General features: G+C 57.6%; 1 protein-coding gene across 1 annotated transcript in view; it reads right to left on the reverse strand.

The window, feature by feature from the left end:
• Window positions 1-1,225: 1,225 nt before the first annotated feature.
• Window positions 1,226-22,929, reverse strand: part of PAX4 (paired box 4) — a 58,415-nt gene continuing 36,711 nt past the window's right edge. The window contains exons 2-12 of the mRNA XM_034762799.1: window positions 10,599-10,715; window positions 9,992-10,088; window positions 9,297-9,427; window positions 8,441-8,656; window positions 7,118-7,208; window positions 5,751-5,775; window positions 5,473-5,564; window positions 4,982-5,064; window positions 2,531-2,600; window positions 1,428-1,525; window positions 1,226-1,333 (exon numbers count right to left, since the gene is read on the reverse strand). Coding sequence (XP_034618690.1) covers window positions 1,226-1,333; window positions 1,428-1,525; window positions 2,531-2,600; window positions 4,982-5,064; window positions 5,473-5,564; window positions 5,751-5,775; window positions 7,118-7,208; window positions 8,441-8,656; window positions 9,297-9,427; window positions 9,992-10,088; window positions 10,599-10,715 — 1,128 coding nt within the window. The remainder of the gene's footprint in view (window positions 1,334-1,427; window positions 1,526-2,530; window positions 2,601-4,981; window positions 5,065-5,472; window positions 5,565-5,750; window positions 5,776-7,117; window positions 7,209-8,440; window positions 8,657-9,296; window positions 9,428-9,991; window positions 10,089-10,598; window positions 10,716-22,929) is intronic.

Genomic DNA, 22,929 nt, shown 5'->3' on the forward strand with positions numbered 1-22,929 from the left:
TGGGGCCTCCTGCCTTCCGAGTACACCAGGGAAACATCATAAGCCCTGAAGTCTGGAGTGGAAGTGTCCAAAGGCTGCTGCTGAGCCGGGGTTGTGGGGATGGAACCCAGGCGTCCGATCCTCGGAGAGGAACTGGGCTCTGGACAGCAGAGGGGGAGTAGGAGGGTGCAAGGGGGCCATCGCTGTGGCACTGGGCGGCAGAGAGAAGGAGACTTGCGGGGCACTGCCGGGGAGAGAGAAGGGTGAGGCGTCCAAGGGAGGGAGGGCCAGAGCTGGCCTCCAAGAAGCTGGAGGCAGAGTGCCCCCGGGAGCCAGCCCTGCAGCGAAAGAACAAAGGATCAGCCAGGCCCATGTCATTTGGTTCTTCCCCTTCTAACTGGGGTTGGGTGGATCCCCAGCGAGCCTGGAGCTGGGGGCATCCCTGGAGGAGAGGCCTTCAGAGCTGGGTGCACTTGGCAGTGATGGGTGGGGGCTGTCCTGGGATCCCCTCCCCCAGGTGCCCTGCCTGTCTCCTCCCCACCCCTGAGGTCTTCTTTCTGCCTGAGATGGAGTCTCCAGAGGAGGGAAAGAGGGGGACTTCACTCCTTCTCCCCTGTCACTGGAGCCTTGTGGGGGGCAGAGGCATGGGGTGCTCTCCCTCTGGGTTACTCATCTGTGCCCTCTCTGAGCTATCCACCCCCTCCCATGGAGCAGTGGAGGACAGACGTCCCTGGCCCTATTACCCCACGGGCTGAGCCGGGGACGCTGTGGAAACCACGCAGTGCAGGAGCCAGGCCTGGAGTCGTCCAGCCCCACTTACCACAGCAAGGCTCTTCCCAAGCGCCGGGCGGAGAGGTGCTCAGATGCAGTGGCTGGGAGGTCCCCGAGTAGACAGTGAAGCTGGGGGTGTCTGGGGAGGCAGCCAGGTGCTGTGAGGGGAGCAGAAAGGAGAGAGACGTCACCCACTGGGAAGGTCACCCAGAGAACATCGCTGGGCAGCGGCCACCAGCACCCTGCTAGGAGCAAGGCCATGCTTGATGGGACACTCCAGACTCAGGGCCCCAGCCTGCTCCGGGCCAGCTCCTCTCTCACAGGAATCCAGCTACTTTGCTCCTTCAGGACTCGTCTACGTGGGAGCCCTCCAGAGAGTTAAAATGCATTAACTAACTCTGTGATGTTAAAGTGCATTAACCCCCCGTGTGGACGCGCCCATTCAGAACTCATGGGGGTCTTAGTTTGCTATACTCTAATCCACCGTCCTGACGGGGTGGATCCAGCCGGGATCATCCCCTGGGAGAAGGGCCAGAGCCCCGTTGCTGGCTGACGGCGTGGGTCTGGTGGGCAGAGGGGAAGCCTGGGGATTACACCGGAAACGGGAAAAACCCTGGGTCTAGGGTTAGCCTCCCAGGCAGAGCTGGCCCAGGGGGAGATCTGGGCACACTGCCTACCTGTGTGGAGATGGTGTCGGTCATTGAGGACGGATGAAAAGCAGCAAAGGCCTGGGGAGTTGGTGCAAAGGGAGACAGAATCCAGTCACACCACGACCCTGGGCGAGGCAAGGAAGAGAATATCGTATGGACGCTTCGCTAGTGACGGCTGCCACGTGCTTTACAAACATTCACGAGCCTCATAGCCACCCGTCCATTGGGGAAAGTCATCGCCTCCATTTCATAACCGGGGTGCAGAGAAGTGAAGTGACTTGCCCAAGATCACACAGCACGTCAGCCACAGAGCCGTGAACAGAACCCAGGAGTCCTGACTCCCAGTCCCTTGTTTCAGCCACTAGCTCACACTCCTTCCCGGAGCTGGGAATAGAACCAGGCGTCCTGACTCCTGGATCCCTTCTCCAACTTCCTTATTAAAAATGATCTTGGCGTCTCTCTACCAACTTCCGGGGCAAGAATCTCATAGAGCGCCACAGAACAATCTTCGTAGGTATGAATCCTACAAACGGCTGGAAGGGACCTTAAGGAATCAAGTCCACCCCTTTCCCCCCACTTTGCTGAGGCAGGCCCAAATACATGTAACTCATCCCTGACAGGTGTTTGGCTGATCTGTTCTTAAAAGAGGGCTTGCACGGCCTCCCTCGGTGAGATATTCCTGTGCTTCACTAGCCTTAGAGTACTTAGAGTCTTCTCCAATGTCTAACCCAGAGCTTGGGCATCCGCGTAGAGCTGGTATTGGCACTGCGGGGGTGCCCATGAAGGTGGCAGCTGTACTGAACCCAGCCCATGCGGCTGCCCAAGAATTTGAAGGGGAGAAGGTTTTCCTAGAGGTTGAAAATGAAATGACAATGTGTTGGCTGAACCAGTCCCGGATGCCAGCGGCAGTGAAGGGTTGAATTGCATGGGCAGAGTGAGATGGGATGGACAGATGATATAAAAGACATTGCTGCCCATCGGAGACTGCCTGGGGGTGTCTGGGCAGCTGTCCACAGGCTGCTTCCAGACCAGAGCATTTGGCTCAGGGAGAGAGGAGGTGCACAGAGGGGACAGGACTGCCAAAGCTCCCTTGGGAGCGTCACGCCGCAGCAATGCACGGAGATTGTCACCTGCACGGTCAGTCTCCAGCTTCAGCTTTGCCTCTCGTCTCCATTTGGCTCTTCGGTTTGAAAACCAAACCTAGCAAAGGAGAAGGGAGACGGTCAGTGACCTGCCCCAATCCCCCAATAAGCCGCTGCACCCTTCCAGGCTGGGTGCACCCAAACACTCATGAAAAGCTGGACGACGTGGCCCCTAAAGGCTCCAAACCCAGAAGGCAACGAAAAAGGAAACTCATAGACTCACAGACGTTAAGGCCAGAAGGGACCATCATGATCATCTAGTCTGACCTCCTGCACATCGCAGGCCACAGAATCTCACCCACCCACTCCTGTAACAAACCCCTACGCTCTGGCTGAGTTACTGCTGTCCTCAAACCACGGGTTAAAGATGTCAAGTTACAGAGAATCCCCCCTTTACATCTGCAAATGACCCGTGCCCCATGTTGCAGAAGAAGGCGAAAATCCCCCAGGCTCTCTGCCAATCTGAGCCGGGGGGAAATTCCTTCCCAATCCCAAATCTGGCGATCAGTCGGTCCCTGAGTGTGTGGGCAAGACCCAGCAGCCAGACACCTGGGAAAGAATTCTCTGAAGTAACTCAGCGCCCTCCCCAGTGAGTTACTTTTTTCAATCTCCTGCTTTTTTTTGGAGCCATACGCGTGATTTCTGGAACATTTGGGGCTGGAGATAGGGCATCCGCATGACGACATCCCTAAATCCTCACACCCCGCCCCAAAGCTTTGCTCTGCTCGGTCTCTAATGCATTAATGGCCACGAACCTGGGTGCCAGGGCAAAACTCTGGCAATTTGGAATGTCTTTTCTAAGCCGGGGCTGGCTGCTCGCCTGGCAAAATGGGGCATAGATGAGACACGTCTCACTGCGTGTGAAAGAGAGAATGGGAGGGGGCTGGCGTCTCTGCCTTGCCACTGCTGGGGCCTTTTACCGCTGTGCAAAGATGTGCTAAACAAACCCAGATCAGAAACACTTTGCCTCCACTTTGCATAGTGGTAAAAGATTATTGCAGGCACAAGGCCCAGGAGACTTTGCCCCAGCGTGTGTGTGTGTGTTTCCCAGGGGTTTGTGAGTGTGTCACGTGACAGCCTGGGCAGTGTGTAGTAGCAATGCTGTCTTAGCAGGCTGGTGTAATACAATGATGGTGTCATTTGTCTGAGCTATTCCAAACAAAGCCAATGCTTTGTAGCTTGGTGAGCGAGCAGCAGTACGCCCCAGTGCCTGGTCCTAAGAGAGGTCATCTTTCTCAATATTCCCCAAGACACCGTGATTTATAGCTGGCGTTAGGAAGTGCATCCAGAATACATATGAGAATGTGTGTGCGTGTGAGATTTGTGTTTCCAGGGTGTGCTCTACCTGGCTGTGCCTGCTGGTGTTGTGTGTGTGTGTGTGACTGTTGTCTCATGATCTGACACCCCCATGGCACGGCCAATATGTGTCCGCAGAGCCACAGTCCATCCGCCAGCAAAGAGACCGATCAGCCCTCGCCTGGGACCCGTTGGTTCAGCAAAGGGGAGGACAAAAATACCCAGAGCTTCAGACTCAGAAATTAGCTGCTGTCCTCCACATTCTCCTCTGGGTGGCGCCCTTGCACCGGTCTAGACACACCAGCATGGGACTGACGGCTAGTGACACCAAGATGGCAATGAAATCTGAGCTCCCGGGCAGTCTGCCTCCCGCCTGGTAGCTGGCCAAGGTGCTGGGGAGACGCCCAGAGCCTTCCCCTGGGTCCCGGAACGGCTGTGCCGCTCTCTCGCACACACACTTGGTCACACTCACTACTTTAGCCACACGCACAGCCACGAACGCACCCCGCACTCGCACACGCGGAGACACGTCCGCTCACACGCAGCGGCACTCTCGCCGCACGCTCATTTGCTCACTGACAGTCACTAACCCCGAGGGAGCTGTGTGAATTACAGAGATTTGGTTCGCTGGCGATTTCGAAAGGTCGGAAAAAATATCATTTGGGGTCGGACGGAAAATAAAAAATTCCAAACATTCGGCAAATAGGAAAGTTGTGAACAAGGGGCTGTGTTTCGATTTGGGCCATTTGTAATGTTTTTGACATTTCAAAAAAGAATAAAGGACGTTTCGAGACGACAAGTCATTTCCAACCAAGCAATCCAAATGGTTTTTGTTTCAAAATGGTCAAAATGAAACATTTTCACTGGGGGGAGGGGATTTTTTTTACGTTTTTGAAATGAACTATTTGGTGAACCCGACCTGAATTTGTGAAAAGTTTTGATGTCGCCAAATCTGCATCTTTTACTGGAAAAAAGTCTCAGCAAAAAGTGTTGCCCAGGTCTGCTCACGATCAGACACTACTCTGCACGTACACGTGCTCTCGCACTCGCACAGGTGTGCAAATACAGCTGGCACCAGCCTGGGTTTGCATGCGCAGAGCCAGCTTGGGGAGGAGAGGGGAGTCAGGGGCTTTTCCCACTTACCCTGATGGTGGTGTCGGGGAGCTGGGTGGCCGAGGCCAGTTTCTCCCGGGTAGCGGAGTCGGGGTACTGCCCTCTCTGGAATTCTGGAAGGGAGTTTGGAGCAAAGTCATCCTGCCTTGGCCCACAGCTACCACCCCAGAGACGCACAGCTAGGTCAACACCTCCCCAACAACACAGGGCCGCACCCGGCCGTCAATGCTTCCTCCCCACTGATCTCAACAGGGAATCTCTTTAGGATTATGAGAATGGCCCGGCTGATTCAGAGCCGGGGTCCCACCGTAACTAGCGCCAGCTGCTCCAGAGGACGATTGAAATGACAATGATAGCATAACCTGCCCCTGGGGGACGTGCCTTCCGGACCCTGTCCATCAGCGCTTGGGTCATGCTCTGAAGCTGGAAAGCCAATGGCGTGACGTGTCCCTGACCTGAGTGTACATGGGCGTGTGTGTGAATCAGATCGCGGCTTCACCCCCAGCCCTCAATCCAGTCACCTTTCTCCAAGGCCACGGACTGCTGGCTTGAGAAGACCGTCCTGTTCCGGTGCTGGACGCCCGGCGGGGGTCCCCTGGCCGACGCTGAGCTCCTCCCAGGGTGCCACCGGGACGCGGGCGCCTCTGCTGAGCCCTTGCTGACGGCTTCTCCCGGCCAGGGGGAACCTGCAGCGCAGGGGAGAGGGGAGTGAAGCGCGCCGGGTGGAGCGGCGCTTTCCTTTCGGGTGGCCACTCAAACGGTCTGCAGGGATGCTGGGAGGGGTGGTCTCCTTGGGGGCGGGGAGGGGGAGGCCAGCAATGGGGCTGGGAGCTAGACGCAGAATCCCGAGCTGTTCACTGATAGAACGGCATGCACGGTGCACAATACGGTGCTAATAATAATAAATGTCTCCGTGGGAGCGTTCTGGAGGGGACGACAATGGGGCCCCTTGGAGTTGCCCCCTTCTTTCCCCCGCTTTGATCTCTGCCCTTAGAAGCGCCTCTCCCTCCACCCACCAAGGACTGGCCGCGGTATCCCCCAGGACACTGACCAGCCAGCCAAAGGGGGCGCTGGCGAGTGACTGAAGAGTCTCCCTACCCCTTGGGGATGGTGTGTGCTGTGCTTGCTAGTCCCAGGGGGAGGAGGTCTCAGACCCCCAAGAGGCTGACCCAGAGCAGCTGATACTGGCCCAGGCCACCTGCGCCTGCTCTCCGGGGTTTCCCTTGGCAGGCGGGAAGGAATTTGTGGGGTTAGGGTTAAAATATGGGTCTGCCAGCACCTCCTTCCTTAGAGGTTTTTAAGGCCCGGCTTGACAAAGCCCTGGCTGGGATGGTTTAGTTGGGAATTGGTCCTGCTTTGAGCAGGGGGTTGGACTAGATACCTCCTGAGGTCCCTTCCAGCCCTGAGATTCTATGGTTCTAAGTGGGTCGTTCTGATGCGTTTCCCAGAGTGGAGGGAGCTGCTACCTACCAGCTTTGTGTTAGCAGGGCCTTGGAGGGGGCTCTGGTTGTACAGACGCTATCGCTGGGGGACAGGTCAGGGCCCGCTGCATAGAGGCCACGGGAGGAGATGTCTGCGGGGGTGGCAATCTGTGTGTGGTTGGGTGGGGAGGGTGACGAACTGGGACTGTTCTTAATGTGGTCTGTGAATGCTGAGAAGGGAGTGTGGCTAGGATGGTCTGCATTGGGGGATGGGAGACTGGCCGAGGGAAGATACCTGAGCAGGTAACATGAGAACCCAGGAAGGGGTTAGAGGCCAGGTGACACCTTTGCCTGGGAAACAGAACAAAGGGGAGGGAGTTTCAGAGCTGGCTAGTGGAAGGGCTGGGAGGCAAACGGGGCTCTGACCGCCCAAGGGGGCTGTGGTGCCCTGGGACCCCAAGATGTACCTAATTGAGGGGGGGTCCTGTTGTCTGTGCCTGTAAGACCTGTCTTGGACTGTATTCCTGTCGTCTAAATAAACCTTCTGCTTTACTGGCTGACTGAGAGTCCTGGTGAATTGCAGGAAGCCGGGGGTGCAGGGCCTGGTGTCCCCCCTCACTCCGTGACAGGGGGTACACGTGAGTGTCTCTCCACGGATGTATGTTAAAAGCGTGTTCCTGTTACATGCTGGCCGCAGTTGCCCCCAGGGTCTTCACGCCTGGGGACTTTCCACGGCATGTCTCACCTGGTGGTGATGGCTCCATCATGAAACCAAAGTCAGCTGTGAGCCGCATGTCCCCTTGCAGGTTCCTCAGCACCCGGTTGATGGAGGACACCTGGGCAAAGAAGACGCAGGGAGTCGCTTGGGGACAGAGTCAGTGACCCAGTCAGACCCTGGAGCTAAGCGGCTCTCGCCCACTGAATGGGCAGAGCAGGGGGAGTGAAGTCAACAGGAGTGTCTCTGTTGACTTCATTTGGCCCAGGGTGTGTAGACGTAGACGTGGGGCAGCTGGGGTCCAGATCCGGGCAGGCCTGGAGTTGTGGAAGTCTCGAAGCTTCAGTCTCAGAGCCGAACCTCCAGAAGGACCGGTGCTCCTGAGTTTCCCTGACTGCGCTTGGGTTCGTGCTGTGGAATCGCCACCCCCAAGGGATGGCGCCCATCTGCGCCCAAGGAGCTGGAAAGCTGGAAAGCCCTTTAATTTCAATGGAATAATAATATTTGCAGCGAGACAATCCACAAATCAGAGATGGAAACTGGAGAGACTCTGTGATTAGAAAATCTAACCCTGTGCTGTGACCCTGGAGGTGACATTTTATTCTCTCTCTGTCTGTCTGGGGCCCTTCTGATAGATTGGTCGCTGCGGTCCGCCCCGGGGGATAGCACCGGATGCCACCGAGGGAAAGCTAGTGAGCCTCTCTCTCTGGGAACACTCAGGTGAGGGGCGTCCTGATTTCCCCTGGGAATTTGCTCCATTGTGGGGGAGCCTCCCAGAAAACAGCCTGGCTTTCACCGGGGGCACCCCCTGCGCGCAGTGCTCTCACTGGCCTCGGGAAGTGCCAGGCGCTGTCTTTGCACAGTCGACTCCATTGACCTGACAGGCAGACGGGTGGTGCCACCTGGGTCTCCAACAGAACCAGCCCCACGGTGTGTCGGGGGCAGTAACGGCACCCCTGGCATGAGCGCCCACCCCCCGCTGCTCTCAGGGCAGTTCCCCATCATTCCCGCCGCTGTCCGCTTCTCCCCCCACTTCCTTCCCCTCTGCGTGGGAGGCCCTCGCTGCACCATCGGGCAGGCCATGTCCCACCTCCTCCTGACCCCTCCTCCAGCCACTTCGCCCGTGGAGCCTGTGAGAAAGTGCCGATGGATGGCGAGTCTGGAGGGGGCAGTCCGGGTAGTGAGCGCCCCCTCCCCATACCCTTGGCTTGCCCTAGACAGTAGCAAGAGTAGAGCCGCTCCCAGCCGACTGTGCATCGCCTGGGGTGGAAGCAGAGGGCCAGAGCCCTGCAGTTCCAGCCCTCGGCGCCAGCCCAGGACCGGGCTCTGTGACTTCTCCGGGCGGTGGCTTACGCTGGGCGTCCGGTCGCTGGCGCAGATGCCCTCGGAGCCCAGCTTCCTCCTGATCTCCCACGCGAAGATGGACGGGTGCTCCAGCTTCAGCTGCGCGATTCGGGCCACCACCTCTGGGGTGGCCATGCGGGGCTTGCTGCCGCCGATGGCCTTCGGCTCCACGGCGCCTGTCTGGTAGTAGCGGCCCAGGATCTTGCTGACGCAGCCATTGGATACCTGCGGCACAGAGAGAGAGACACTGAGGCGGGGGCGCCGGGTGGGGACTCGGGGGCCTAAGGAGATGGGAGAAATAGGGGATCAAGCCCCGTAAATCAGCACCCTCCCTGCCAGCCTCCCTTGGCCCTCTGCTGCCAGGCTCCCCCCGGCCCTTCCCTGCGTGGCTTTTGCCCTTCGGCCTCTGCTTGTCTCCTCTCAGCTGCCCCAGGACCTCCCCTTGGGTTCTGCTGGTATCTGTAGATTTGCTGGGACATGGGCGAGGCGTGAAGTCCCCATTCCGGGAGGCTAGCCTCTGCCCCGCCCCCTCTGCCTGAGGCCCCGCTCTGCCCCGCCCTTTCTGCCCGAGGCCCCGCCCCTTCTGCCCCCCACCCCGCCCCCCCCCGCCAGAGGAGCCCTGAGCCCCCAACCATGGCATGAGGAGCCCTGGCCAGCCCAAGCCGCGGCCCACGTGGAGGGAGAGGCGAAGCGGGGGCTGGAAGAGGAGCGGGGGGCGGGGGAGGGAAGAGCGGGACGTGGGAGTGGGGCCTCGGGGCCGAGTATGGGCCTGGCCGTTGGGGAGGTTCAGCCTCCGCCCATGTGCTGGGCTCAGGAATAAACTCCCCTCCTCCCCCCTCCCCAGCCCCCCCGGCCCGAGTCCCACCTTCAGGCTCCGGGAGATGTCACAGGCGCGCACCCCACTCGCCGCCAGCTGGACGATCCTCTTCCTCTTGCAGGGGGGCAGGGGGCGGCCATTCACGAAGAGCCCCCCCAGCTGGTTCACGCCGCCAGCCCCTGGGGAAGAGCCCGGCAGACGGGTGACGTGGGGCCCCCGCAAGCAGAGAGGTGACCCCCCCCCCGCAGGCTGCCTAGCAGGAGACAAGGGGGCTGGGGAAGGGGAGCGGAGGGTGCAGGGGGACGCCCGCGGGACTATTTCAGGAGCATGTTGTCTCCGGTCCCTGGAGAGGAGGTTTCTGGGGGGCGGGTGCTGGGCCAGGGTAATCAGGAGCGAAGTGTTAACGGGGCGGGAAATGAACCCCTAGAACAATGGGACGAGGGACCCGGCGGCTTCTGTCACTTGGCGTCCTCCAATGCAGCGCGGGTGCCGCTTTCTAAGCCAGCCCCCCCTCCTAGCTCCACCACAAGATACGGGCTTGGTGCAGGAATCCCCAGGGGACATGCCGGGCCGGAGGCCAGCCGGGAGGATCTCAGCGACCTAGGAATCCGCGTGTGTCTCCTTGTGATCCCAGGGGAGCCCCAGGCAAGGGCGGAGAGAGCCGGTGTACGTGGGTCTGCAGGAGGGGCTGGCCGGGGAGAGGGTGGAAGGGCGAGCGGGACCCTGGCAGGAACGACCCTCACCTGCCAGCAGGGCAGGGCCAGGAGGAGCCGTTTGCAGGCGGTGCGACGGGGAGGGAGGTTGTGTGGCTGGTGGGCGCGGAAGACGGGGCGGGGCAGGCTGGAGGGGAGCGAGGTGGGGGTCAGGGGACCGCAGTAATGGAGGGGCAGATGTCTGGGGCCTGGGTCGTTGTTTTGCCTGCCAGGACCCCCCGAAAGAGTTGGCCTTGTCCTGTGCTGTGGGAAGCAACAGCATGACGTAGGTGGAGGGTGGCATTAGGGGTGACCCTAACCATGCGCTCTGCCACCCCGGGACACACCCTGTCCGCACCTGGGGGAGCCGGGGGGACGCACCCCCTCAGGCGGCTCTGAGGTCTGCTGGGGGCCGTTTCGGACCCGGCTCTATTCTCAGTCCAAGGAGGCTCAGAGAAGCCGCATCTCCTGCGCTCTAGGGACTAGCCCGCCCTCTCCAGCCAAAGCGAGTCGACTGGATTCCCTCATCCTCGCCTCTTTCCCCTCTTTGCACCAAGCCACATCCGCCGTAACACCCGCCCTGCGTCTCGCTGCAGCCCGGGGTGGGGGTGCGGGGGCTGGAAGCTGGAGCGGCGCTCGGAGGGGAAGCAGTTCTCACCTTGGTGCGGCATGTCTCAGGCGTCAGGTCGCTGCTTCCCAGTGCCGGGGCGTCCTCCCGAGGGTTGTTCAGCTCAGTGAGCGATGGGGCGGCAATTCCAGACGCCCCCTCCCCCCGCTGCAGGAGGGACGTGAGACCAGAGGGTCAGAGACATACAATGACAGAGTCAAATTTTCAAAAGCTCCCAAGTGACTTAGGAGCCCCAGTCTCATGGAAAGTCAATGGGGCTTTAGGCTTCCGGGTGCCTAAGTCACTTCCGGAAATAGGACTTAGGCTTCTAAGTCACTTGGAAATGTTGCCCCTCCCCCTTGCCAGGTGGTGACCCCAGCCCTCCCGCGCCAGCTCTCCAGCACGGGGTGGTCTCGTTCTGCGGAGACAGACAGGAGACCCCACAACTCCGGAACAGAATTCGGACCTGCCTATTGGTGTCCGTTCATTTGTACTGCCGGAGCCCCTCCAGCCCCACTGTGCTCGGCGCTGCGCACACAGCATTTACTAACCTCCCTTTGGGTTATAGTCAGCGGTTAGGGGCCGGAGACAGGTGTGCAGGCAGCTCCTTGCCATGTCCAGAGTGTGAGAGGAGCCCACTGGGGGTGAGACAATACAACTGCTTCTGAATGAATCAGATCCCTTGGAAACTACATGGCTCTGTTAGGGTTTTAGACTGCTGCCCATCCCCGTGGTGTCTGCTCCCATGGGTTACTGTAGGCTTTGGATACCATAGGACAGGCCTGCACAACTCGTAAAGCGGCGAGGGCCATATTACTCAAAAGAAAACAGCTGAGGGCCGAAACCCCCCGGCCCCGCTGAACCCCCCCCAACGCCGCCCAGCCCCCCTGAAACACAACACCCGCCCCACGGAAACAACCCCCCCGAGCGCTGCCCACCCCACAGAAACAAGCCCTCCTTTCCCAGCACCGCCCCACCGAAACAGCGGTATTGAACCTTGGTAATATGTTATAGCGGGCCCCTAAGGTAGTATAATTAAGGTAAAAGAAAAATGTCTTCTTTGCTAGAAGTAGAATAAGATCTTCTCCCCACTTTGTAATCAATTGCCCTGTTGAATGAATGAGGTGTGAATGAGGAAGGTGTGGAAGGCAGGCACCTCCAGACAGCTGCAACCCTTGGAGAGGGGATGGGAGCCAGACCAGATCAGTAGAACAGGTCAGCCACCGACTCGCGGCTCGCCTCCTCAGCCCCCCTCCCCCAGCTTGCCTACTCACCCCCTGCCACTGCCCACCCGCTTGCCTCCTCAGCCGCCTCCTCCCCTGCTGCCGGCTCACCTGCCCCCCAGCCACTGGCCGCCTGCTCGCCTCCTCAGCCCCCCACACCCCTCAGCTCATCTACTCACCCCCCGCCACTTCCCGCTCACCTCCTCAGTCCCCCTCGCTCACCCGCCGCTTGCCTACTCACCCCCCACAGTGAGCCCGCCTACTCACCCCCCCCCCCGCGGGCCGCACAGCGAGCCCACGCGGGCCACATGCAGCCCCTGGGCCGCATGTTGTGCAGGCCTGCCATAGGAGGCCGCAAGTGGGAAGCTGGAAAGGCAGCAGAAAGGAACCACAACAGACAGGAGCAGGCAGAGAGGGGCCTGGGAGTGGGGGACCAGTTCAGATACTATGGGTCAGCTCTGGGAATTTGATGATAATCATGGAAAATTTGGCTTAGACAGGGTGGGAGATCTCATAGAATCATAGAATATCAGAGTAGGAAGGGACCCCAAGAGGCCATCCAGTCCAACCCACTGCTCAAAGCAGGACCAATTCCCAGCTAAATCATCCCAGCCAGGGCTTTGTCAAGCCGGCCCTTAAAAACCTCCAAGGAAGGAGACTCCACCACTTCCCTAGGTAACGCATTCCAGTGTTTCACCACCCTCCTAGTGAAATAGTTTTTCCTGATATCCAACCTGGACCTCCCCCACTGCAACTTGAGACCATTGCTCCTTGTTCTGTCATCTGCCACCACTGAGAACAGCCGAGCTCCATCCTCTTTGGAACCCCCCTTCAGGTAGTTGAAGGCTGCTATCAAATCCCCCCTCATTCTTCTCTTCTGGAGACTAAACAATCCCAGTTCCCTCAGCCTCTCCTCATAAGTCATGTGCTCATAGGTTGTCTGGCTCTCTCCTGCCGCAGCATGGCAGGATGGTTCCGTGATCCCTGGTTCTGGACCACACTTGAGCCACGAGTATCTAGCTGCGTATCTGTGAATTTCTCTCCTGACCTCAACTCCTCAGCCTCCCTCAGGGTCTTGCTCCGCTGCCCAAGCTGCCCGGAGGGGTTTCAAGCTCCTTTCCCCACCCTCTCCCCAGGAGTTTCCCTGCTGCGGTCTAAGATGAAAACGGAACCGACGTCACTCGCACCCCTGTACCCCAGTCCAGGGATTTGAACCTACAAACTTGGAACCGATTCCCAGTGTCAAAAGTGCGGAGTGGCTCGTCTCTGAGGCACAAGCGCCCGCTGTTGACAGAGGCGGGAGGTCAGGCCGTGTCCTTGGATGCCTCTACTCCAGGGGGTTTGGGTGGGCGGTTGATTTTAGGGTGGTTTCTATGACGAGGCTTGGTGCTGAGTCACCCGGACCCGGCGCATGTTAGAGATTTGGACTCCTGGGGTGTCCTATGGGCAGTGTCCGCCTGTCCCGCCAGCCCCATCCTTAGCAACTGGTGCGACTGATTGACCCCTCTCCCATCTAACACCCCTTCTTCTATCGGCAGAGCCTTCTCCTGTCTCCGCCCAGCTCCCTTTTCTCCCGGTGGGACCTGCCCAGGTGCCAACTTTTCCCTACGGGACTTCTTTTCCAAACCTGTTCTCCATCTCTGGGCCCTCCTCTCCATTTTCTCCAATGCCCCGCCTGTCCCTTTTAAACCCAGGGACAGCCCCGATCCCACCGAGCCTGCGGGCCCCTGAGTCACGCCGATGACTTCAGCACAGTGAGTCCACGTTTACGCCACTACACGTTGGATCAGCCTTTGGCCTGGAGAGCCCAGCTCCGAATGCGCAAGGTCTGATCGTCCCCCCAGGCCCGTCGGTGGAACTGCATTGGAGCAGCGGGGCTGCTCCGGATTTCTCGCAGCGCAAGGAAGAGCAGGGCCAGGCTACTCTGTCTTTTGCGTAGCAGCTTTTGGGGGCTGACTCATAGTCCATTTATCACCCCCCCCCCCATCCGGAGAGGGCTCGCTGACCCCAGGGCCCCGCGCTGCCTTCTTCCCCGCTGTCTTACACTTCGAAAGTGCAAAATCGGTTCTTCTAGGTGCTGCTTGTTCCAAGAGAAAACTCCTCCTGGCCCCTGGCCTGTGCCACCCCCCGCACCTGGCCCCTGGGCTCTGCGTATGCCTCGGCCACAACACCGGGCCTCTGCGCGGACCACACAGCCGAGCCTAACCTCGCTGGGGGCAACTCTCCCGTACCGCAAACCTCCCCCGTCCTGTACATTGTTCCACAGACTGAATTCTTTGGGCTGGGTAATTATGCCACCGAGAGAGAAAACCTGACAACTTTCCGAGCAATTTCCAGCGGTCTTGTTTGTGTGCTGGGCCGATCCCGCTCTCCCCAGCCCCCCGAGATTTCCTGGAAGCCTGGGTTGCAACCAAAACCAGGGCCTGCCTGTCAGTATCTCTGCAGAGCGACGTTTTGCAAAGCCCAGGCATTCCCTATGGCGGGTCACATCCTAGCCAGAAACACTGGGGCGCGTTTTGGCATGGGGGGGGGGGCGGGGGTCCTGCGAGGCCATGGAGCCTTTCACTGCTAGGTTACGGCCTGACTCTCCCTCGGAGTGTAATGACCAAACGTTACCACCTGCCAACTTCCCAGCAGCTTGTGTGGAAAGAGAGAGAACTAAAGACGAGCTAATTGTGCACATTTAATGTGTGTGTCGAATAACAACGAACGTCTCCTAGTTCTGGGAGACAGAAGAAAGACGGGATCCGAAGGTGCTTTGCAAGTACAGACACCCAGGACCACTAAAATGCAGCCATCGCTGGGTGGGAGAGCAACTCCCAGACATCACGCTGCATACTGCAAGAAGAAACTTCGGCCAAGGGCACTGAGGCCAGCCTTGCTCTTAGAAAAAATGATGTGATCTTAACGTCTGTGTGGCCGTTAGTTTTTCAGGTCTCATATGAAAATGGCTATCTATCTATCTATCCCCATACACCCCATCTATCTATCTATACATACCCCATCTATCTATCTATCTATCTATCTATCTATCTATCTATCTATCTATCTATCTATCTATCTATCTCCATACACACACACACTCTCTCTCTCTTTCTCTCTCTCTCTCTCTCTCTCTCTATCTATCTATCTATCTATCCCCATACACCCCATCTATCTATCTATACATACCCTATCTATCTATCTATCTATCTATCCCCAACCACCCCATCTATCTATCTATCTATCTATCTATCTATCTATCTATCTATCTCCAAACACTTTCTTTCTTTCTTTCTTTCTTTCTTTCTTTCTTTCTTTCTTTCTTTCTTTCTTTCTTTCTTTCTTCACTTGTAGTAACTGAGAGCCTAAAATAAGGTGTATATACTTTTCCATCTTCATAATAACCAACCACAACAGCTAGCACAATATCGTATATTTGTTGCCGCCTTCTCTCCCTTCGCCCACACACATATAAAAAACTCACAATCAAAAACTATTGAAAGAAGAAGGGCAAGATTTTCTAAAGCATAGAGAGGAGACAGGCGCCCAATTCCCTTTGGAAGTCAATGGAAGAGAAGTGCCTAACTTCTTTAGGTGGCTTTGAAAAGTCTGCCTGAAATGAATAAACTCAAATGTTCCAACTTGTGTGCCTAAAATCACACCCCTAAATCCACTCTGGGATCATCTTTGTTATGTTTGTACAGCGCCTAGCCCGGCACTGCCCTCTCCTGTAGGCTGTACCGCGGTGCCGTTACCACCGCCTGATCCCCAGAATCACTGGTTTGAAGAATCTTGGCCGGATTTTTGACAGTCGGTTTTGATCTCGCAGTGCGAGCGATCACCAAAGAAAACGCACTGATGTCTCGTGAATCTCTGGCTCTCTCAGAGGCGTGTGCCAGTTTCACGCCCTGTGTACGTGCACCCCGCAGCTTGGGGAAGTTGGCTCTGGCTGTGAGTATTAACCCCAGGAAAGCACAAATCCAAGGGGGAAAGGATTCAGTACATTTCCTGGAGCTGAACAAGGACAATTCTAACACCCACAAGTTCCCGTGCCCTGGGCCGGAGCTGACGGGTTGCCTTTGGGTGTAACTCACAGGATACTTTGCGTTGTATCACCTACCACCACCGACCCTGGGCCACAGCATCAGCTGGCGCACATCCGTGGGGACTGGACTGGAGCTGCGCTGATGTGTAGAGCCCGGAGAACCTGCTCCTGGATATACAGGGGCACTTCCCTGTGGCATTCACCTGCCATGCTGGGGGAAAGGAAGACGCTAAACAGGCTGAGAATGACCCCAAACCTCCAACCCTGCAGCCCTCGCTTGGGTCGAGACCCTACTGCAGTCAGTGGGCGTTTTGCCTGAGGAAGGACTGCAGGGTCCGGCCTTGTGTCCCTGTCCTAGAGAGATGGGTGCAGGATCAGATCAGACCAGGCTAGAAGCTGAATGAAAATGTTCAGGGAGGAAGCATGAAACTTTCCCATTCGCTACAAGAATCGTTGCTCTGTCCTTGTTCTGGGGCAGCTCGGAGAAGACGAGGGGATCTGTCTGGCTAAAGACTAAACGCAAAAGCCTCCGTCCAAAGTAAGGGCTGCTTCTCATGGGACTCGGGCAGGCAGGCAAGGCAGCCGAGGGGCATGCGCGGGTGCCTTGGTCTAGGGGTTACAAAGAAGCAGAGGCAGCAAACTGAAGCCAAATAGAAAATAGCCCCCCCCCACTCCCCAGGAATGGCGAAAGGCGCCTTTAAAGCCAGCTACCTGTTCGGAGCAAAGAGGGGATCTGGCCCTGGAGGCGGCCTCTCCTGCTGGAAGCCTCGGGGAACTTTCTCTGTCCTTCCTGAGGCGTCAGCTCCACCCGGAGAGCTCAGCCTTCCTCTCCCGCTCCGGGCAGCGGAGAAGCTGGAGTCCCTTTCCGGGGTGCCCAGGGTGACTGGGACTCCAGGCAGAGGGGCAAGAGGGTGGCAGGTGGTGATGTCACAGGGCAGGGGCAGGCGGAGGAGGAGAGAATTCACCTGCGTTGTGTGCGGCAGCTTCCAGCCAGGCATGGGTTATAAAACACACACACTCTCTCTCCCTCACACACAAACACACACTCATGTGCACACGCGCGCACACGCACACACTCACACACACTCGGTCTCTTTCTCTCCCGCGCGTGCACACACACACGTACACACACACACACACACACACTCATATGCACACTCGCGCACACGCACACACTCACACACACTCGATCTCTTTCTCTCCCCCGCGTGCAGACACACACACACACACACACACACACACTCATGTGCACGCGCGCGCGCGCACACACACACACACACACACACTCATACTCACACTCATGTGCACACGCACACATACTCTCACACACTCTCACACGCACACACGCGCGCACACTCACACTCGTGTGCAGGCTAAATTCATCTGAACTACCCCCCCCAAAAGCTGTTTTCCGCCCCCCGAAATGTACCGCCCTCGCCGCCCCGCCCGTGCCGGGCTGTCCCCTCTGCCCAGGGCAGCACCATGGCCGCTGAGCGGGGATTTTCCAGCCATCTCGCTCCCAGGCAAGCCAAGGCCGGGCGGGCGCTGGGGTCCGGTGGCTGCGGGCGGCTGGAGGCGGGGGACTGAGTGACCCCCACTCACACAGCGCCGGGGAGAGGGGGCTGAGGCCGCGGGCTGGGCACACTGGCTCTCCCCGGGGCTGTTCCGTGGGCCTGGCCGGGGCGGGCTGGCTCTGGGCCGGGCAGGGGCTGCTCTCAGCCGGCTCTGTCCCGTGGGAAGCAGGGGACACTGGCCCGGAATGGAGGGTGCAGTGGCCCAATCCCAGGGCTCTGATTGTGCCCTCCCGGCCCCTTCTCCCCGCTCCTGGGGCTCCGGGCCCTCCCCGGGGGGCGGGGGGCGGCCGAGGGCAGCGGAGCCTGGCCCGGAGCCGACACCCGCCCGGGGAGGAGCCGCGCCCCGAAGGCAGCGCCCGTGGGAGCAGGGATTTCAGCACTAGCTCGGGCTGGACAGCACATCCCAGCGCCTGCCTCGCCGCCTCGGCTGCATCCCGCCGGCATCCTCCCAGCGGCAGCCGGAGCATCCCGAGCCCGCAGCATCCCCGCGCGGTGGCTGGCTGGGGGCGGGGCGGGGCGGGGCGGGGGGCTCCTCTCGGCCTCCTCTGCGGATCCCCGCATCCCGGGGGCGGCGGGGCCCGCCGGCCACGTGTCCGGAGCATCGCTCTGGGAGCTGGGCCCGCGGGCTCGGGGTGTGCCTGGCTCTCCGGCGCTTTTTGAGCAAACAGGGCAGGCGGGGTGGCAGGCACAGCTGCCAGATGGCAAAGTGCTTCGGATTCAATCATAAACCCAGCCCAGGTTCTGTTTTATTACGGGGTTGTTGGGTGTCCCCCCCGCTCCTTCCTGCATTGAACAAATAGAAGACAGGCCCGGCTGGAGGACCCTGGGGGGGCCGATGGCTCTATAATCCCCGAGGCCCCGGCGCAGATGGCCCCCTACGCCGGGGGCTGCAGATAAAAACACGTTGTAAACCTTTCAAGTAAAATATTTGAAGAGCAAATATTAGCCAGCGAGGAGCCCGGAGTGGCTGCCCTGCTCGCCCAGCCTGGTGAGTAATTGACCATCATTAGCGGAGCCCTCCCAGCCCCGAGCGCTCCCGAGAGAACAGGCTGTCTTTTAAATACCATATGCTCCCAATTATACATTAACCACGGCCCTTCGCTCCCCAGCCCCAGCCCTGAGCAGCCAGCGCGCCCCCCTTCCCCTCTCCCGCCTCCGGGCCTGAGCGTCTCCCCGGGCACCCCGCGGGCAGGGGCAGAGCGGGGAGCCCCGATCCCGCCTCTGCCACCGGCAGCTCTGCAAGCCAAGGGCCCCCCTGAGCTGCCCCCTGCAATGGGGAGCCGGAGGGGTCCCCGCCGCAAAGGGAGACCCGTGCGTAACGCAGGGGAGAGGGGGGTTGGGGCTGGGTGATGGAGGAAGCTGCCCACCCTGCTTCCCTGCCTCTCTCCCCTGGAGCATGGGGGGGGGCGACCACGGTCCCCCGGACTAGCCTCCTGCTGCCCAGGGGGGCGCTGCCGCTGCGGGCTCCAGGGCCTGGAGCCGTGGGGAGCGCACAGAACCAGCTCTCCAGCGCGTCCCGTGGCTCTGCCCTCCCCTGCCACTCGGCACCCCCAGAGCCGAGAGGGCTCGGTCCCTTCCCCAGCCCGCCCGGGCCCAGCCCCGAGCCCAGCAGGGGGAGGATGCGGTGCGCAGGGGGCTGGAGCCCCCGCCTGGCAGCAGCTCGCGGTGCTGGGGAGAGGGGCTCTCTGGGGGCAGCGCTCGCCCTCAGTCCGATGGGGCCGGGGCCGGAGGCTGCCTGCTGACCGCTGCGGAGCCCTGTACCCCGGCGGGCTGCAGGAGGGCACTGCCGGCTCCTCTAGCGCCCGGGCTGGCCCCGCTGTCTCCCCCTGGGCTCTGCGCCCCGTTCCCAGATCCTCCCCACCCGGGCTGCCAGGGACTGGGCGCCTCATTCCCTGTCTCCAGCGGCTGATCAGTGTCCCCCGCCCCCCTTGTCTCGGCCGTGGCCTGGGGCCAGCCCCCTGGGTTTGCCTCTAAGGAAGCCGGTGTTGCTTTATGGGCAAATCCTGCGGTGTGTGCGGGTCACAACTTACCATACGGTGGCACTGGAAGGAGGCAGGGGCGACTTGGCAGTGGCACCAATGGGTATCTTGGCCCCGGTATCTATGGGCATCAGTGGGCATCTTGACTCCGGTACCCAGGGGAGTCAGGTCCAGCTGCATCTATTCTCCAAATCCAGAATGAGATGGGACGGGTCCCTCGCTGGGGCGGCCTGTGGGGGAGGGGGGAAGAGTTTATTTATAATGCTGGCTTCAGACAAATATAAAAGAGGGCAAAGCCAAGAAAGGGGTGAGAAGATGAGAGGCTCAAAGTAAATGTATCCCCCAAATAAAAATAATAAAAAAAACACAGTAAGAGGACCAAAAATCCTCCCCCCTGTCTAAACAGAGTACAAGATGCTTGGGGGGGGGGGAATGCATCATTTCAAAATCAGAAGTCAAATCCTACCGAAGAGCCTAGAAAGGAGCATAAACTCTGGCAAGTCAAGTGTAAAAATATAATTAAGAGGCCAAAAAGAATTTGAAGAGCAACTAGCTAGAGACACAAAAACTCCCTGCAATTTTTGTTTAAGTACCTCAGAAGCAGGAAGCCTGCCAGACAATCAGTGAGGCCACTGGGTGACTGAGGTGCACAAGCGCACTCAGGGAAGACAAGGCTGTTGCGGAGAAGCTAAATGAATTATTTGCATCTCTCCTCACTGGAGAGGATGTGAGGGAGATTCCCACACCTAAGCCATTCTTTTCAGGTTACAAATCTGAGGAACTGTCCCAGACTGAGGTGTCACTAGAGGGGCTTTTGGCACAAATTGCTAAACTAAACAGTAATAAATCACCAGGATCAGATGGGATTCACCCAAGAGTTCTGAAGGAACTCAAATATGAAACTGCAGAACTACTAGCCATGGTATGTGACCTGTCACTTAAATCAGCCTCTGCACCAGATAACTGAAGAATAGCTAATGTGATGCCAATGTTTAAAAAAAGGCTCCGTAGGTGATCCTGGCAATTACAGACCGATAAGCCTAACTTCAGTACCAGGAAAATTGGTTGAAACTATAGTAAAGAACAGAATTATCAGACACTGATAAACACAATTTGTTAGGGAAAAGTCATTGTGGCTTTTGTAAAGGGAAATCATGCCTCACCAATCTACTAGAATTCTTTGAGGGTGTCAACAAACATGTGGACAAGGGTGATCCAGTGGATACAGTGTAGTTGGACTTTCATAAACCTTTGACAAGGTTCCTCACAAAAGGCTTTTAAACAAAGTAAACAGTCATTGGATAAGAGGGAAGGTTCTCTCATGGCTCAGTAACTGGTTAAAAGATAGGAAACAAAGAATAGGAATAAATGGTCAGTTTTCAGAATGGAGAGAGGTAAATAGTGGTGTCCCCCAAGGATCTGTACTGAGAGCAGTGCTGTTCAACATATTCATAAATGATCTGGGAAAAGGGGTAAACAGTGAGATGGCAAAGTTTGCTGATGACAAAAAATACTCAAGCTAGTTAAATCAAGCTGATCAAAGGGATGGGATGCAAACCACATGAGCAAAGGCTGAAGGGACGGAGTATATTTAGTTTGGAAAAGAGGAGATGAAGGGGGGAGGTGATAGCGGTCTTCAAATACGTGAAAGGCTGCCATACAAAAGATGGAGAAAAGTTGTTTTCTCTTGCCACAGAGGGCAGGACAAGGGGCGATGGGCTCAAACTACAGCAGAGCAGATTGAGATTAAATCTCAGGGAAAACTTCCTACTGTCAGAGCAGCAGGACAATGGAACAGACGCCTCGGGAGGTCGGGGAAGCTCCTTCCCTGGAGGTTTTCCGAAGGAGGCTGGATGGGTTAGACACAACAGATCCTGCACCTTTGCATGGGGTTAGCCTAGCTGACCCTTGTGATCACTTCTAATCCCATGGGTTTATGATTCTATGATTCTAAGTCCAAAGCTGACTGAGAAGAGTTACAAAGGCAGCTCATTAACCAGGGTGACTGGGCAACAAAATGGCAGATGAAATTCCACGTTGATCAGTGCAAAGTAATGCACATTAGAAAACACAATCCCAACTCTACATACAAAATGATGGGGTCTAAATTAGCTGTTACCATTCCAGAAAAATCTTGGAGTCACCATGGAGAGTTATCTGCAAACATCTGCTCAGTGTGCCGTGGCCGTAAAAAGAGCTAACAGAATGTTAAGGACTATTAGGAAAGGGATAAATAATAAGCTAGAATATATCATAATGCCTCTATATAAATCCATGTGACACCCACACTCTGAACACAGCATGCAGCTCTGGTCACCCCATCTCACAAAAGCTACATTAGAATTGGAAAAAGTACAGAGAAGGGCAACAGAAATGATTAGGGGTCTGAAACGGCGTCCATGTGAGGAGAGATTAAAAAGATTGGACCTGTTCATCTTAGAAAAGAGATGACGGGGGGGGGGGGGATATGATAGGGATCTATAAAATAATGATGGGTGTGGAAAAAGTAAACCAGAAAGTGTTATTTCCCCCTTCACATAACATGAGAATCAGGGGTCACCCAATGAAATTAATTGGCAGCAGGCTTAAAACAAACAGAAGGAAGTACTTCTTCAAACAACACACAATCAACCTGTGGGACTCACTGCCAGGGGATGCTGTGAAGGCCAAAATTATAACTGGGTTTGGAAACGTTCCTGCAGGATCGGGTCCGTCAATGGCTGTCAGCCAAGCTGGTCAGGGACACACCCCGTGCTGTGGGTGTCCCTAAAGCTCTGACTGCTGGAAGCTGGGACTGGATGATGGGATGGCTCACTCGATAATGGCCCTGTTCTGTTCATTCGCTCTCAGGCACCTGGCACCAGCCGCTGTCGGAAGACAGGGCACTGGGCTATTTGGGCCACTGGCCTGACTCAGTATGGCCGTTCTTATGTAAACATCCAATTCCCCTGGGTCCACAGCTCCATGGAGCCCATTGGCAGTCAGCACCAGGCGCCCCTTAGAGGATAGCAAAGTCTGCTGTTACTGCGCATTATCAAGAAGGGGGTTTAACAATTAATAAATCCAAAATGGTTCTCAGGGAGCGAGGGAGTGTCATACCTGGGGTTGCCAATTTTGGTTGGACGTATTCCTGGAGGTTTCATCACCTGACATAATCTTTCATTAAAGATTAGTCTTCAATTCCTGGAAACTCCAGGACCATCCTGGAGGGTTGGCAACCCTAGTCATGCCCTCCAAAGAGAGTGAGCCGTAGCGCTGGAGTCAGGCAAGGAGAGGGCAGGCACTGTGCAGTCCTCACCTAGCCTCTGCCGCTATTCTTCTCATAGGGCCCAGCCCCCGGCTCTACTTGTGCCCCTCGGTCCTGACCCACAGCCCTCTGCTATCCCATCCCTGGGCTCCCCACACCCAGCTCTGCCAGTGCCCCTCACTCCCAACCCGCAGCCCCTGCTAGCCCAGTCCTGGTCTCCCCACACCCACAGCTCTGCCAATGCCCCTCACTCCCAACCTGCATCACCCTGCTAGCCCAGCCCTGGGCTCCCCCTGCCCACAGTTCTGCCAGTGCCCCTCATTCCCAACCCG

The sequence above is a fragment of the Trachemys scripta genome, chromosome 1 (assembly GCF_013100865.1).
Source record: "Trachemys scripta elegans isolate TJP31775 chromosome 1, CAS_Tse_1.0, whole genome shotgun sequence".
Taxonomy (NCBI): Eukaryota; Metazoa; Chordata; order Testudines; family Emydidae; genus Trachemys; species Trachemys scripta.